The sequence below is a fragment of the Argiope bruennichi genome, chromosome 2 (genome assembly GCF_947563725.1).
Source record: "Argiope bruennichi chromosome 2, qqArgBrue1.1, whole genome shotgun sequence".
NCBI classification, from domain to species: Eukaryota; Metazoa; Arthropoda; class Arachnida; order Araneae; family Araneidae; genus Argiope; species Argiope bruennichi.
In genome coordinates, this window is record NC_079152.1 from 121,428,223 (window position 1) to 121,444,811 (window position 16,589).

Here is a 16,589-nt window from a genome sequence, read left to right on the forward strand (position 1 = left end):
GTGAAAAATTCTTAATTATGATATTAAATGAATAAAATGTAAAGACTAATTAAAAATTATGTAAAAAAATTAAGAATGAAAAAAAAAAATTCTACACAAATCACTTACGCTTCTCTGTAGTAAATTACATAACCAAGTAGAGAGCGAAAATCCATATCTTCGTGGGTTTTCCGAAAATTTTTCCAAGACAAACCAACAACATTAGCTTTGATTCCCCAAACTGTGAGATTCATGTCAACGATATTACCTGAATTTAAATATGAGGAATTAAAATCTTGAATATTTAATTTTCCTCATAAAATAATAATAATTAAAAAAAAATAGTGTTTCTAATACAAGATGCATCATTAGAAACATGATATAAAATAATACTTAATTTAAACAGAACATACAAACTTTCATTAAATAAGTAATGGGCATTTCTATGGAATAATAGCCTAAAAATGTGCCGACAGTATTTCCAGTTTAATAGATCATGATATTCTTAATCTATATAACAATAAATTTTTAAGAATCTTATTAAAGAGACACTCAAACTATAAAAACATTAATGTATATATGCAATAAACAGAGCAAAAGCTAAGATCATGAGTGAGGCAGAATCAATTCTTATTTTTTTTCTGGTATAGTAATGAGTGCATACCTATAGAATTACAATTTTTTAAAAACATGTTTGGAAGTTTAAAAAAAATTAATGATACAGATTTAATATAGAAAGATGAGCTTACAGGTTATAAAGAAAAGGTGAATAAAATCATAAGGTAAATAACACAATAATATAAAATTATTTAAAAATGACAAATTATAATGCAACTTTAATGGTAACAAATACTAACAGAATGCTGAGATCCTATTTTATTACATCATTCTTATACTATATAGCTATGCTCTTTATAAAAAATATGGTTTGTTGCTTCATTAAAAAAAAAATTAACTGATTTGAATAGGAATTTCAAGCTTACATGCCACTCTGTCACCATTTGAACTAGGAGAAACATCTCTCTCATCCCAGTCCTTTACTTCAGCATATTTTTTGAGTTCTTGAATTTTATTCGGGCACAATTTGGAGTTGAAATGAAAAAATACTTTTCCACCTTCAATGCGAAGTTTAGTTTTCCTACTTTCCCAGTTCCAAAGCTCTTGAAGATTTTGGTTGTCCAATACAAGGAGTGCATACCTATAGAATTACAACTTAAATCTTAGACATCAAAATACAAAATTACATATGAATACAGGAATAATAAAACAACATTTTTATTAATTCTTAAAACCTTTTTTTTGTAAATAAATGAATTGCATTTATTATAGCAGCATTGATATTATTCTATAAATAATTTCATTTGACACTAAATTTTGAACCATACACTTGACATCAATTCTGAAGCATAAAATTTTCTTTAGGAGATAATAGTATTAAACTATCAATATTTTAATACTGTTAACATTTTCATCTAAGATGTATAATTTTAAATTAAATAATTGCAAAAAAAATGAGGTGCATAGTATACATTAACTTGAATGCAAATAAATGAAATATGTATTTTGTAAAAATAAAATATTTAATATGTGTGGTGAGTATGTGCGTATATGTATGCAAACACTGATTCCACCACAACAGATTTCGTTACAGGAAAAATAATATATAAAATATGTTATTTCATAGAACATCTAAAATCTGAATAAACTCAAAGTTATCATTGCTATATTTACAGATTGACCCAATATAATCATTAACAGTTATTTTATTTGGTAGTCAATTTTTTCTAATTTTATTTTATTCCTCTTACACCAAGTAATTATTGCATTAAATTGATAGGTGATTAAAAATTTTTTGAGAAATAAATAAGAATGTATAAAATATAGAGGAACTTAAAATTTGATAAATTTGTACAGTGAATTTCATAATCATTAAAAACCAATACAACTTTACTAATCTACAGGTATCAGCTTTTTAATAAAAACATCATACAATTATCTCATAATTCACAAATTAAATGCTAACATGGCTTTATAAAGCCTTAATGCATTTGGAAGCAAATTTTTGCTTCAAGTTGCAAATCGAGAGAAATATGAGGCAAAATGAATTTTTATTTGTAGTAGTAGTAATAATAAAATGAGCTTGTAGAACAGCCATTTTCACATTTTTTTAGTTAAATACTTCTAATAAATAGTACAATCTATTCACCACACCAACAGTTCATTAAAAAATATTTCAAAGTAATGGATATAAAAAGTTTGATAAATATCTTCAATAAAATCATTGGCACTTATTCTGAATTTTAAATCACATATCTTATACAACTCTTAATGGTGAAATAATAAGAAATGTAGACATTATATAATAGCATACATAAAGGCTTTCATAATATTCGTAATTTTTTTTCTTCATGTAATACAGTTTTACATCCCCTCCCCACATCACAATAAGCATATACCCTCCAATTAGCTTTTAGATATTTTAGACATACTCAAAATAATTGAAGAAAATTCTGCAAAACTTACTCTTTCTTATCAAGCTGCTCTCCATGGATAACAGTTAAATCTCTTAAAAAATTCAAAGATACAAGAGGAAAGGATCGTGCTACTTTGAGATATCCTTTAATTTCTTGAATACTACTAAGACTTGCTTCCAGTTCTTTTATAATGTTATCTGCAAGTGATAAGACAGACAAGTGATTCAACCATTAATAATGAAAAAGAATCATTTTAAACAGAACACATGCTAAATATGGGGAAAACAAATGTAAACTAATTAGAATATCTATTTTCATGAGATGTCAAATTCTATATGAGAAATAGAATTTATATGAATAAAATTTTTTAACTGACAATATTTAAATCATATATTGAATATTAGGCACATTTAATTTCAAACTTAATAGTGTAAAAACCCATTAAAATATTCTTTTATTAATATTATTTATCTTAAATTAGCCAATGTTAAGTTCATTCTGAAATATTATCAAAATTCCGGATACAATTCAAAACTTTTTTATTTACTTATGTCTAGCATGCACTAAACAAAATTGGTGACTATAGTTTCAACATCAGCAATGAAGGGATAAACACCCACAGAAAGATACCTATGATTCCTTTTCCTAAATCTACATGTGTAAAAGAAATCATTATCAGATTCCCTTAGTAAAATCACTGAAGGGTAAAATTGTAGTCACTTTGATTCTGTATTGTGATGTAAACAGGCGTGATTTATCATCGCTTCTTTCCTGTATAAATTATGACTGTGCAAAATAAATTGAAGTTAATTTTAAAAGTTTCTTTTTTTTGGCCATGCATCTGCAAAATTATGTTTATATATATATATATATATATATATATATATATATATATATATATATATATATATATATATATATATATATATATATATATATATATATATGGACTAAAATGTTTAAAATGGCAGCATTAAAAAAATTGAATGTTGAATATTAGGCACATTTAATTGCAAACTTAGTGCTGGAAAAAACAGTATAATATTCTTTTATTAATAATATCATATTATATATATATATGTATATGACAACATATACAACATTATGCAAGAACTGCATAAATATTATTTCACTACAAGTTAACAATTTTTTTTTCAAATATTTTAAACAGAATTCAAAATCAAATTAATCTTGATGATAAAGAAAAATTAAAGTAGTAGTCAAAGAAAAATTAAAGTTAAGTAATATTGAAATTAGTAGTCAAGTTTCCTACCTCCTCCTTGAATCTGTATTTCTAGTGAACCATATATTTGTGTACAGCCTTTTAATTTCTGTGCCGATCCAACACTATCAATAACAGCCCCAGCACAAACTAAAATAGAATGCAAATTTAAATGATAAATTTAATATCAAAAGTATAGTCTTTCAGAATTAAACTATAAAAAATATTTGTACTAAAGGTGGTTTTTATTTAAAGAAATCTGAATGCTTTGTAGGAAATAAAGACCATAAAATAAGTCTACAAATAAAGTATTAAAATATCTTGTAAAAAATCATTACAATCTTAGAATTTAGTGAATTTTTTTAGTTTAATAACTGCATATTAATATAATTAATAAGCTATGTGAATATTAATGTTAAAAAAATATCATTTTCTGCATATCAATAGAAATGCTCCTTTACGTATCGAAACTCTATTAACTTGTATCTCTAAATACATTTTGATTATCCTAGCCTCTATCAATTTTCATCTCCATTAACTAAGCCATTATCAGGACATTAATTAGTGATTTTTTTTCCATTTTTAAAAAAATAAATATTACAGAAAGAATACAAAGAATGTTTTTAGAAATGAGTGTAAAAGTTGGTACTGATGTTAATTTTTATGATGTAATTAATGACTTGTAAAAGACTTTCACTGTCAGGAGGTTATATATTATGACTTAAAAAGTTATTTACAGAATGGAAGAAATACAATTCCATTCTTAAGAACCTTCTATAATTTTGTCAGCAAATCTCACACATTTATATGAAAAAAAAAAAAAAAAAAAAAAAATGGCATTGTAAATGTGTTGTTGAATAGGAGAAAACATTCTTCTGTTAACAGTTCAAAAGATAATTTATAAAAGAAGTTGGCTAATTAACAAAATAAATTTTTATACATAATAAACACATGCAAACTTATTCATTTTTAAAATTTCAAAAGGGGGTGTTGTGGTATTTGATAGAAAAGAATAGAATTTAAAATTCAATTTCTATTGTAATCATTTCAGTTGTCTGAGATGATTATGTCCTTCCAATGACATTGTAAAGTCAAGGTTCTGCTGTATTACTATTTGTAGATAGTTTATATAACTCTTAAGGTCTTATGCAATTAATTAATATTATTATCATTCAAGATCAAAATAATAAATTTCCAAGAAAGTAAAATGCACCAACAAGTTTTTTTAATAATAGAAATAATTAAGGAAAGAAAGGTAAATCTTACCAATAGGACAAAACAATACCTAAAAGTGATACAAAGGACAATGATTGCTTTTAACAGATTTCCATTCAACAGAATATTTAATTTTCATGCAAATTTTAAAAATAATTTGCTCTGAACACATATTCTATACAAGCATTATATAAATAAATGAAAGGAATCTATTAAAAGATATTAATAATTAGCTGGTATCGAATCACAATTAAAACTCTTCTCCTATATCAATGCTGAAATTTTTACCCTGGGCTTCAAACATTTTTTTATAAACATAAAAACATTTTTTCATGTAATTAATAATTTAAGACACTGACTTACTTTTCGGACATTGCCCTTTGCATGGTTTACATTCATGTTTGTTCCGTTCATTTTCTGCATAACCAACAGGGCACTGAGGTAGACATTCTCCTTTTACCGGTTTCCAATAAATTTCTTGGCTGTCTCGGGTAATGGAAAGTTTGTTCTGAATCCTCTTGCATTTCTCTGCTTCAATGCATCTTCGATCTAAATACTGTAAAAGGAAAAAAATGCAAAAAACATACACTTATACCTCTAAATAATAATTATGTGAGTCAATTTACATTAGATTAAGAAAAAGCAGAAAAAAAAGAACTAAAGGTTTATTTTATGCATTATACCAGTCAAAAATTAAAAATGAAAGTATGGAAAAAAATCTAAAAATATCAATTGCCCAGCTAAAATCCAACATACAATTATTTTTAAACTGCATGTTACTTGTTTGTCTTGTTAATTCTAGACTTGATTTGAAAGAAAAACAGAATAGGATATGGTGTAATAAAAACTGTTACTTCCTGAATGCTAGGAGATTGAGAAAAGATATTAAAATGCTTGAAAGTTTAAAGGGAGCCGAATAGATGATTTTAATTGAGAAGAGCTGGTGATTAAAGGGAATTTGCATAATGTTCGGTTGAGTAATTTTTAATTACTTCCAAAGATCCATTTTGAAGGCAGAAATTTTGTGCATTTTAATAAGATAAAGGTAATGTCATTAACTTCATTGCAATTATTCCATAAAGCTTGATAGTTAGGATGAATTTTGTAATAGCTTGGAGTAATGAACATTTTAATTATATGTGTAATGATTATATAACCCCTGTTTCGAGACTTAATCTGTGATGGGGATAATATGGGGTGTTTTCATATGAATCATGACAGTTGCTACATTTATAGTTCTCTGTTACAATTTTTATGGAGCACTTTTCATATCAGAGATAAAATCATCTAAAGAAATCCCATCTATAAATGATGCTAGATACCACCACCTTTGCAAGTGAATCTGTTTCTTCATTCATTGAGATACCTAATTAACTGAAAACTCACAATTTTTTTAAGGTATTTTTTTACACGAATTTTTGAAGCAAGTCGTCACATGATCTTGGGAGAATGGAAGGGGCTATTTCTCATTATTTTTAAGTGATGAAAGGACTGAATGATTATTTGAAAATATTACAATATCGTTGCCGAGGATTCTTAGACTATCTATGACATGACACAGTGCTAAATATTTCACCATGAAAACAGAATCTGAATAAGATATGAAAAGATTTGGATGATTGATAAACTTGTGATTACAGTAATGTGAATTCTAACCACCAATAGCTATGATGAAATGATTTCAAAATGTAATTCAGCAAAATCATTACAGCCAACATCAATTGCTCAGATTGAACTTCATTTTGAAAGAATTAAACCTGTTACAAAATGCAATTCTTCAGATACATAATTTCTTTTTATAAAGAAATCATATTCCAGATTATTAGCAATTAGCATCCTTATGCTATAAATGAAGATATTTAAACCAGTGCATGTGACAACATAGTAAATTATAATGAAACCAAATTTTTACATTAAAATCAACTTAATTGTTAAGAAGAGAAGAGAGAAAAAAATCAACATACTTTATAAGTACCAGGTGGACACTGACTTACACATGTTACATTATATACAACATGCCGGCATGCAACACATTCTTTGGATAAATGTCCACTACAGCCTCCAAGACATTCTGGATGGCAGCATTGATCTCTAGATGAGCATGTCAAATTTTGATACAGGCAGTTAGAACTACACACTAAAAAAAAAGAAATAAAAAAATACTTTTAATCTAAAAAGCTCTTAAATAATTGCAGAGCATTTAAGTTTCCTTCTTTTCTTTAAAAAATTATATAATAATAATAATAATAATAATAATAATTATATATATATATATATATATATATATATATATATATATATATAATAAACTTATATATATAATAAACTGATATAAAAAATAAATATATTTCAAACATCTTTTTTTTTTTTAAAGTAACGAAATTAAGAAGTCTAAACAATGATATAACATAATTAATAGTTAAATATTTAAATTGTTTAACAAAGAATGCTTTAACAGAAAAGTTGAAGAAATATTTTCACCTTTCTGGCATGCATGAGAATTCCAACATAGTTTCTGCTGCATTCGTGATTTGGAATTGCTACTCTTTGGACAATCACTGTCAGGGCACGTATTGGGACATTGAGCATATGCTTTATTATCTTTGATGAAATGTCCACCTCGACCAGCTTTGGCAATTATATCCCAGTCGATGGTTTCTACATAGCACAAATGTGGATTCTTTTCAATACGAACAGATCCTCGAAGAATTGTTGTTAAACTAAGTAGTCCAACATCCAGTATGGCACGCAATTCATATATGACAAGAGCATAGTTGTGAAACAGTACGTCTCCTCGTATTACTGCCAAGTTGGGGAAGAGTTTAGACAGTGACTGAAGACCTTGTACTCTATAGAGAAGAAGATAACCCGTAATTTCCTTAAGCTTCGGAAAAGTCATGTTTTCAAAGTCCTTGCTTTCCGCATTGTCAATTAGTAAAATTTGTACCGAGCCTTCCACTACAGAACAGTTCGTTAATTTGTTGAACATAGACACAGAATTCCGGATGTCAACATCTAGGCACACTAAAAAAACAAAATTCAAATTAAGAATTATATCACAAGGTTGATAAGATAAAAACTAAGTTATGTATGATTCATATCTTGATAATCAATCAAATACAATGTAAAATTCTGACACAGAAGCAGAAGAAATTAATTATGTTATCAAAAATATAGCTGATATTCTTTAATAATATTTAAATAAACTATGTATAAATGAATGAAATAACTTTCATTCTGTTTAATATCAATCTTAGGCGGAATAAAATAATAATAAACAATCTTTGTAAGGAAATATAAAAAACTGTTTAAATTTTATATAAAAAATAGTCTAAAAAATGTTATATATTTTGAATGCTGTAACACGCACAATTAATAATATGTATCAAAATTATCATAAATTAAATTAATTAATATAAATACATGTTCGAATTGCTGATAGTTATTTGTCCAGACTACTCAAATAAAACTGATGAATGAAATTGTCCATTCTACCAGAAGTATCATAATTTATTTTTAATCGTCATTCGATACAAGACAAAGTTTTTTCTTTTCTGTCCCTTTTTTTTTTTGTAATGAGAGTAGGTAAATATTATTTGTCACGATATTATATATATATATATGCACACTGAAAGAAAGAAACACTGACTGATTTAAAAAAGCATGGTAGTAAAGAAGTACAATTAATATTAAGTTCTATTTATCGAAAAGCACTCCTATATAGTTAGTCGCTGATTAAGTTCGCAAATTCTACTTTTAAATGAGGAGTATGATGACTGCCCGGATTATTACCTACTAGGAAAGAGAATGTTTCAATGCATTAAATTGCAAAAAAGTAACACAATCATATTAATTAAAACATAAAACCTTCAAAAGTTGATAAGATGTTTTATTTGTACTTATAAACAAGAACCCTTAAGATTGAATGCCTTTTACTGACTATTAATCTCCTTTAGTGAGCATATTGGTTATGCCTGATTTCAAATAAACTCTTAAGTATCAGAGAACAAAATGCCGCTTTATATTTACAAAGTATTTCTCGGCATCAAATTGTGATAGACATTAAAGGACTGGTTATTTTATAATCATATTTGTCTATTTATTGTATGCATGAGTACTTTAAGAGTCGCATGGTATCATAGTGCCATTGAAAATGTAACTGTCTGGATAAACACTAATCACTCTTCAAATTGCGCATTGTCTTTTAAGATAATATAACGTCATTCTCTGATTTCTCATTTAAGCTGTGCAGATAATAAGAAGAATCTTCCGTCCTTAGTTTTGAGCAATCATGAAATTAAATATTTGATAAATGGCTTCAATAAAAACGGACGGAATTTCATAGACACAATGACAATCATATAAAAAAATATATCATTTTTAAAAAAAGTCAAAATTCAAGGAGTAAACTGTACGTCAATTAAATTGGGATCATTAAAAGTATAATTTTTTAAATTTTAAAATAATATTAAAAATAGTTTTGCATAATTAAATTTTCAGTAGTACGGAAGTGCGAAACAATCTTGCTTGATTATCAATAATAATTTTTTAAAAATCACTCCGAAGTGCACATTTCCCCCTGCATTACACATGTACGTCAAATTTCGTAGTTTTAAATCAAAGTTTTCTTAGTTTTACATGTGAAAATCTCAGAAAATTGGCAGCATAACATTTTAAGTCTGGTTACAGAAGCCGCTTAGAATAAAGGTTTGACTAATTTTGAGGCTACAGTAAAAGAATCAAACAAAGGATATCACTTCAGACCATTAAAAAGTAGAAAGAAGGATTCAATAGGATGCTACATATGGGTATGCATATTGGATACTATCTCTAATTTTTATCAATTTTTAAACCCTTATGTATGGCAATATTTCTTACATATCATGATACAAAGAATTTTAATCTGCAGAATTTGAATTTTCCATCTGCACGCTTTTGTTGCACACCTTCAGCTGCACATACCAAAATAGAATAAAGCATTAGTTTGCATTATAGCAAGTCTTTAATAAGAGCAGGGAGTGTCTATGAATAAGGGAAATAACTGAAACGAACTTTCTTTCAAAATATACATCGTATATAACTAATATGTTTATGAAGGCGAACTTGCCGTCAAGAGAAGTCGTAGGTATTCGACTTCTTTTTTCTATAAAAGGTCATTACCGGAGATAGGTAACTCTTTGATAGATTTGTACGAATGTTTTGTTCCAAAAATATGCATGCACTTCCACAGGGTTAATGACAACACGTCATCGAATGCACCGTTGTTGAAGTTATGGTTTAACTTTCTGACATCATAACATAATGAACGATGATGCCCCGGGCAAGGAAAATCCATCCATGAAACAAAAGGCTAATAATCAATCGTTTTAAAGAAAATCAGCAGTAAAGATATTACAGAGCAATGAATTTTCCTGCGACGAAATTGAACTGATGGTATGTATACGTTTTTACTATGTAAATGGCAGCATGTTTTATACAATGCATCACTTCTCAATTTTGTTGAAGTTTAATTCAGTTTTTTGATATAATGTAATTGATAGTATTGCCCTAGCCAAGGACAGCGTATTTGCGAAACAAAGAGTTCCTTGCGACGGTTCTTGCTCCGACACTACTAATCTACAACAACATCCAATTTCATTCTATTAAAAATTATAATCATGTTTCAAAACAGCGTCTAGAACATCCAGACTAAATTCAAAATTTAGAATATCGTCTTCTTTAATGAAAAAGATGCTGCAAAAGTACTAAATAAAAGATGGGTAAGATTAAAAGCGCTTTAAATAATTAATTGTTCATGCTTTTCAAATAAATGCATTCAACGTTTTACTATGATTATTAGGGGCTTTAAAGAATATTTCAATGAAACAATTACACATTTCAAAACTTGCTCTAAAAAGATATATATATATATATATATATATATATATATATATATATATATATATATTAAAATTATTATTATTTGTTAAGATTAAGAAAAACTATTAAGTCAAAGTATTATAGAATCAGATTAAAAAGAATATACTCGGTGAAAAAAGGAAGAATGTTTTTAAAATGAACTACATTTTTAACTAAGACTTCTGAATCTTATTTTAGTTAATTCTTGTTTTATTTATGCAACCCATAGGAAATAGGGGGGGGGGGGAATCTATTACAACCATTTTTCAGAATCTACATAAATTAAAATAAAGGTAACGATTTTTTAAAAATACTAATGCTTATAATTTTAACGTTATTAGTCAGATGCCTTCGGAGTAACATGGTTTTCAAGTATATTCGAAATTTCTAGAAAAAAAAAAATTAAAGGCGATTCAAAACTTAAGTTCTATTATCGTAATATGAAAATGTTTTAATTTTCTTTCATCTAACTTTAATTTAGAGTAAATTTTAAAATTTACTCTAAATTACATAGCAGAGACAGGCGAATATAAATATGTTTATATCATCGCAATGAATATAAATCAAGTAACTAAAACAATGAAAAGTTTTGCTGTAAAATATATATAAAATATGTATTAAAATTTTATGAAATATAGAAAGAACTGTACAGAGATAAAATTAGTATTTTTAGAATAATGTATTTCGCTCCGGAATTGTGGAGGGAAAACAAAAAATTAAATTTTGATTTTAACAAAACAAAACAAAAAAAATCGAATAAGATTTTTCAAAAACTCCTAACTAAACTAAAATTAAAATAAGTATACAAATGGTAAATCAACGTACAAAAATTGTGAAAATATCAATAATGGACATTAGTTTTAACTCCCCCCCCCCTCCAAAAAAGTGTTTCAAATCGGAAGGTATAAAACTTATCTGGGGAGCTTTTCATCATCCCTCTGACATTGAAAAGACGGGGGTGGGGGAAGCAGCAGTTGTAAACAGGAAAATCTAATTATCTCTTAAACATTGATTAGTAGTTTACGAAAAGAATTTTAGCTCAACAAATTTAAATCGAAAAGTTCTTCAAATAAAGATGGATTTAGATGGATGAATTAGTTTTCTTTAGCATGTTTTATCTCGAATACACATTTGAAATTTAAAAGCCCTCAACATAAATTAAAAGTAAAATGCAAGTATAATTTTTATTTTCTTCTTCACAAATATCCTCAATTTTCCTGTTTTCTTCTCTCATTTTTTTTCTTTTTCTTTCTTTATAAGTCCTCACCGACTATGCCTTAATTCACAATTAGAATGATCATACTTAAAAAAAAAAAAAAAAAAAAAAAAAACAGACCATAAAAAACAATGCTTAAAATGATTAAACAGAACTTTTGGAAATTGAAATAAAACAATAAGATACAATGGGATTACATAGAATTCTTCCACCTACACTAAACGGCAAGCGAGACAGTAGAGATACGAGGGGGAAAAAAAAATCAAAAAATTTAGATAGTATCAAAATATTTATTGATTTTTACCACAGGTTCTCGCCCTTTCTCTCTTCGACGGGCAGACGGGCGATAAAGTTGTCGCGCTGGCGCGCCGACGTCATTGGCCCTGATTTTGTTTACAACTTCTTCGAAATGGTAACCTGTCTCTCTCTGGTAGCGAAATCCGACAAATTAAAAGTAGGTCAGTGGGCTCGTGCTTTTGGCGTAAGAAAAGAGAGAGTCCTTCGACTCTCTAGAAGTAATCTTACATTTCTATCGCAGAGAATTATTTCCGATAGGATGAAGTGCAAGATTTTCAAGGGAATGCCAGACAAACGCTGTCGCATTTTATCCAATCTATTTCGTAACAAGAGCGATGAGGGGAAAAGGCGCGCGATTCCTTTTAAAACTAAATTTTCTCACCTTTTACTAACATTTACCTATCATCATTTTTCCATTTATGAAAGGGACGGAAACACAATTGCAACACGTAGTTTCAAAATTGATTCATTTCTCAATTCCGATGTGAAAAGAATACGAAAGTACAATAGGAATATAATCCGTGTATTTATGTATATATATTCATTCTTCTTCATTTATATATTTTTTAAAAAATTCTTCATATGGTGATTTTTAGGCAATAAGGCTAATATCTTTAATTTAAAACCCTTCCTTTTTTTTTTTTTAAAAAAAAAGGGGGAAAACATTAATTAAAAAACCACTACTAAAACTCCAATCTTAAGTGATTAGATTTTTCAATTCAGCCGAAACATTCCAGAATTATTAAAAATAGAATAAGTATATAGCTAGGATTATATAAAGTTTTTAAAAATGTTTAATTAAAAAAGAGGCAAAATTGAATTTTTCTTTAAAATCTTCGTTACGAGTGCATAATGTTCTGACGGATAGCCCCGGACTGACTTTTTTTTTTGGGGGGGGGGGAGTTCGTTTTTTGCTTGATTGGTCAAAATCATTCATTATCAAAGTTGAACCAGATTGAATTTATCAAAGATATTGTTTCAGAGAAATTATTTTCAATTTTTACTTTACACAGTTATTCTAATATGATCAACGTGCGTGAAACAATCTAAAGTTGAGAAAACAAGTAAAAAAAAAAAAGACACTACTATTTATTAATTAAAGGAAAAACATAAAATGTTAATTTATGTGAGCAAAAATAAATTTTGAGTGAACAACAACAAAAAAAGAACCTGATATAATGTCATATGGGCAATAGGTTTATTGGTTGACTGAAGAATATGCAAATACTTTGAACATGCGACAAACATCTATGTCATGCAAGAGAATAACAAGTGAAGCAAGGCAATGTTATAAAATATATTAATATGCGTTATGCACACGGATTTATGTTTTTTCTTCCCCTGTAGAGCAAAGGATGCGAAATATAGAACACATGTAGACGATTTTTTTTACAAGTACAAATATAGTGGCTAAATTAGGAAAAGGCCGTTCAATCAAAGATGTTACCAGGAATCGCCCACAGTGCTACTTCTCAGTTGTGACGATTTTATGAGAAATAGATGTTATAGTTCTATTCGACAAGTCAAAGTTACTGCAATTAAGAATTATTATAAACCGATTATCAAAAAGAACTGCTGCCTAACTGCCATGAGATACAAACGAGCATGGGCACCTGAGTAACACATCAAAGTGTGCCCAGAAAGGTTAAACCACTTGTTCTGTTTGCTCATATATTAATTAGATATGTCATATAAAAAAAGTTAGGTAACAGTTGTCTAATTGGCATGAGATATAAATGAGCATAAAAATCTGAATAGTGTGCTCAGAAAGGTTAAAACCAAGTTGTTTTGTTTGCTCATGAATTAGTTAAAAGTGTTCCACTGCAACAAAGCATTTAAGCAAGGAAAAAAGCATGACATTTGGAACACAAGCAACAAAAGATACATAAATGACATCGTGAGCACTTTAATTAAACTGATCGGGTTTTATGTTCTGTTTGCATATGATAGTATATTCTGTTTATAATCCAATTCAAGATGATGTTTTCTTAAAAAAAAAAAAAAAAAAAAAAAAAAAGATACTTTACACATAAACAGCCTAAGCTTTTACTTTCAAATTCAAACATGAAGCTTGTTGCATTTCAAAATATTAAATAACTAGCACATAATATAAAATCTGTATAATTTTGTCAATAGAAAATTATGCGAATGCTGAAGTGATAATGCAACAGAAAATTTTCAGAACTTTCTCTCCAAATACGCACACTAAGCACACACACATTTTTATCTATGTTCAATCAGCTCGATAATGCTCTCCAAAACTGAATGTAAAATAAGATGCGCAATAAATAATCTGCAACATTCATGATTTTTTCTTTGTAATAAAAAATAAATTGATTTCTCATAAAAAATATTTCATCTGAATATTTAAAAAAAAAATCACCCAAGTACTTTTTTCTTCTCGAAAAGTAATATTCAACAAACAACAACAACAACAAAAGAATATGCAATAAAGCATTTATGTCTCAGTATAGGTAACATGAATCGAAATCAAAACTCTTAAACATCTGATGAGAGCGACTGACAAAAAGAAAAAACACCCAGAAAACAAAGAGAAACTTTGTCAGGGAGTGAAAAAAAAAGAAGAAAAAGAGCAGCGTTCTAAGCCGAGTCTGCTATGTTTGCAGTTCGAGCACCTCTAAATTCAGGGGGAGGGGGGGGAGAAGTTTTCCTTCAAATCAACTAATCAATTGTGTGCGTTACGTGTTTTCATGTTTTGCGGGATGAATCGTCTGAAACCTGCGTTTCTCTTGCTTGTTGGTTCATTTCGTGTATTTATTTCTACATTTTTTTTCTGTTCATCATAGAAATCTCAGAGTAACAAAGTAAGCAAAGATGATCGAAGTCTCAGAATGAAATAGTAAGAAAATTCGACAAAACTTTTAAAGATAAGTTTCAGAGGTGCAGCAGTTTTGCAGTCATAATAGATAAGCCATGACTGCATCTGGCTTGAAACCGGTGAGTACATCTGGTGTGGCATGAACTGTTTATTTATTCTTCCGCTACCATTCTGGAAATCAACCATTATAAAGGCAGTGGCTTTATCTCTACAAGCATAACGTTGAACAGGCGTTCTTGTTTTGGAAAGGGCACTATGGATCACATATTTACTGCGACATATTCTAGAGCTCCAAAAACAAAATTTTACAAAATAGTATTAAATACTGTTCCATCTTCTAGAATGGCAGGAAATATTAACATGCTAACTATCGTACAGAAAGTGATGGGGTGAAACGGAATGGTCTGCATAGTTTATGAAAAACAGAAATGATAATACGTAAATAATAAACATATAAATGGAAAAAATATATATATAAAAGGAAACGATGAAACTACGACACAATACATACAATCAAAATAATGGAAACATCACAAACGAATACAAGAATCTTTATTAATAAAGCACGGTCACGATATAATACAGTTTGGATTCGCTCGAGAGTCGAATCATACAAGTGCTGAATAGTGTTTAAAGGAATATTGTACCATTCTTTATGAATATATTGTGAAAGTTTCAAGATGGCGGTGGAGGGTATCGATTCTGGAATGAAGGCTCTAAAATTGATCATAACGATTCAATCATATTAAGGTTGGGCCAAGGTAGATGTTTCAGTTCATTTTCGTGTTAATCAAACCACGATTGGGTAAGCTGCGCTGCAAGAATAGAGCATCACCATCCTAGAAAATTTCATCCTTTGCAAGAAATAAAGTTTTCATCATAGGCTGGACCTGGTAAGTTAAAACTTCTTTATACGTCTCTCCGCTGATCTTTACTTTTAGGACTACGATTGGACTAGCAAAAACCACGACACGGTTATTCATTCCATAACAGATCTACCTGACAGTTGAAAGGAGATAATCATGATCATATGCTATTGCAAGTGTCTTCCAAACTTGTACCCCTTCCTAAAGTAGGGAAAAGTGTGAAAAATGATTCGTCTGACCATAAAACTTTCTTCTACTTAACCATCAACCAGGTTTTGTAGTTATAGCACCATTGCAGACAATGTTTGGCATTATAATCTGTGACAAATAGCTTCAGAATTGATGTTCTACAGTAAATGTTTGGTTTATGAAGGTGCCTTAAAGCTGTAATTATTGAAATTGGAGAATCCAGCTGCTGACTGAGGTCTGCGGTCTTTTTGACTGCTGCTGTTTTCTTTTCAGACATTACAATTCCCTTCTATACTCGTCGGTCTCTTTCATTCAACTTCTCTTTTCGTCAGCTATTTTGCTTTGCCGAGCTTGTCTTGCCGCGCTGTGTGTCTGGTGTCATGACTTTAGAAAA

The 16,589-nt window shown here is 28.6% G+C and overlaps 1 protein-coding gene across 2 annotated transcripts in view; it reads right to left on the bottom strand.

The window, feature by feature from the left end:
- Positions 1 to 16,589, bottom strand: part of LOC129955414 (insulin-like peptide receptor) — a 134,054-nt gene that overhangs the window by 13,046 nt on the left and 104,419 nt on the right. For both annotated transcript variants that reach the window (XM_056068221.1, XM_056068223.1), the window contains exons 3-9: positions 7,372 to 7,914; positions 6,855 to 7,027; positions 5,254 to 5,446; positions 3,727 to 3,825; positions 2,503 to 2,650; positions 963 to 1,177; positions 109 to 247 (exon numbers count right to left, since the gene is read on the bottom strand). In XM_056068221.1, coding sequence (XP_055924196.1) covers positions 109 to 247; positions 963 to 1,177; positions 2,503 to 2,650; positions 3,727 to 3,825; positions 5,254 to 5,446; positions 6,855 to 7,027; positions 7,372 to 7,914 — 1,510 coding nt within the window. The remainder of the gene's footprint in view (positions 1 to 108; positions 248 to 962; positions 1,178 to 2,502; positions 2,651 to 3,726; positions 3,826 to 5,253; positions 5,447 to 6,854; positions 7,028 to 7,371; positions 7,915 to 16,589) is intronic.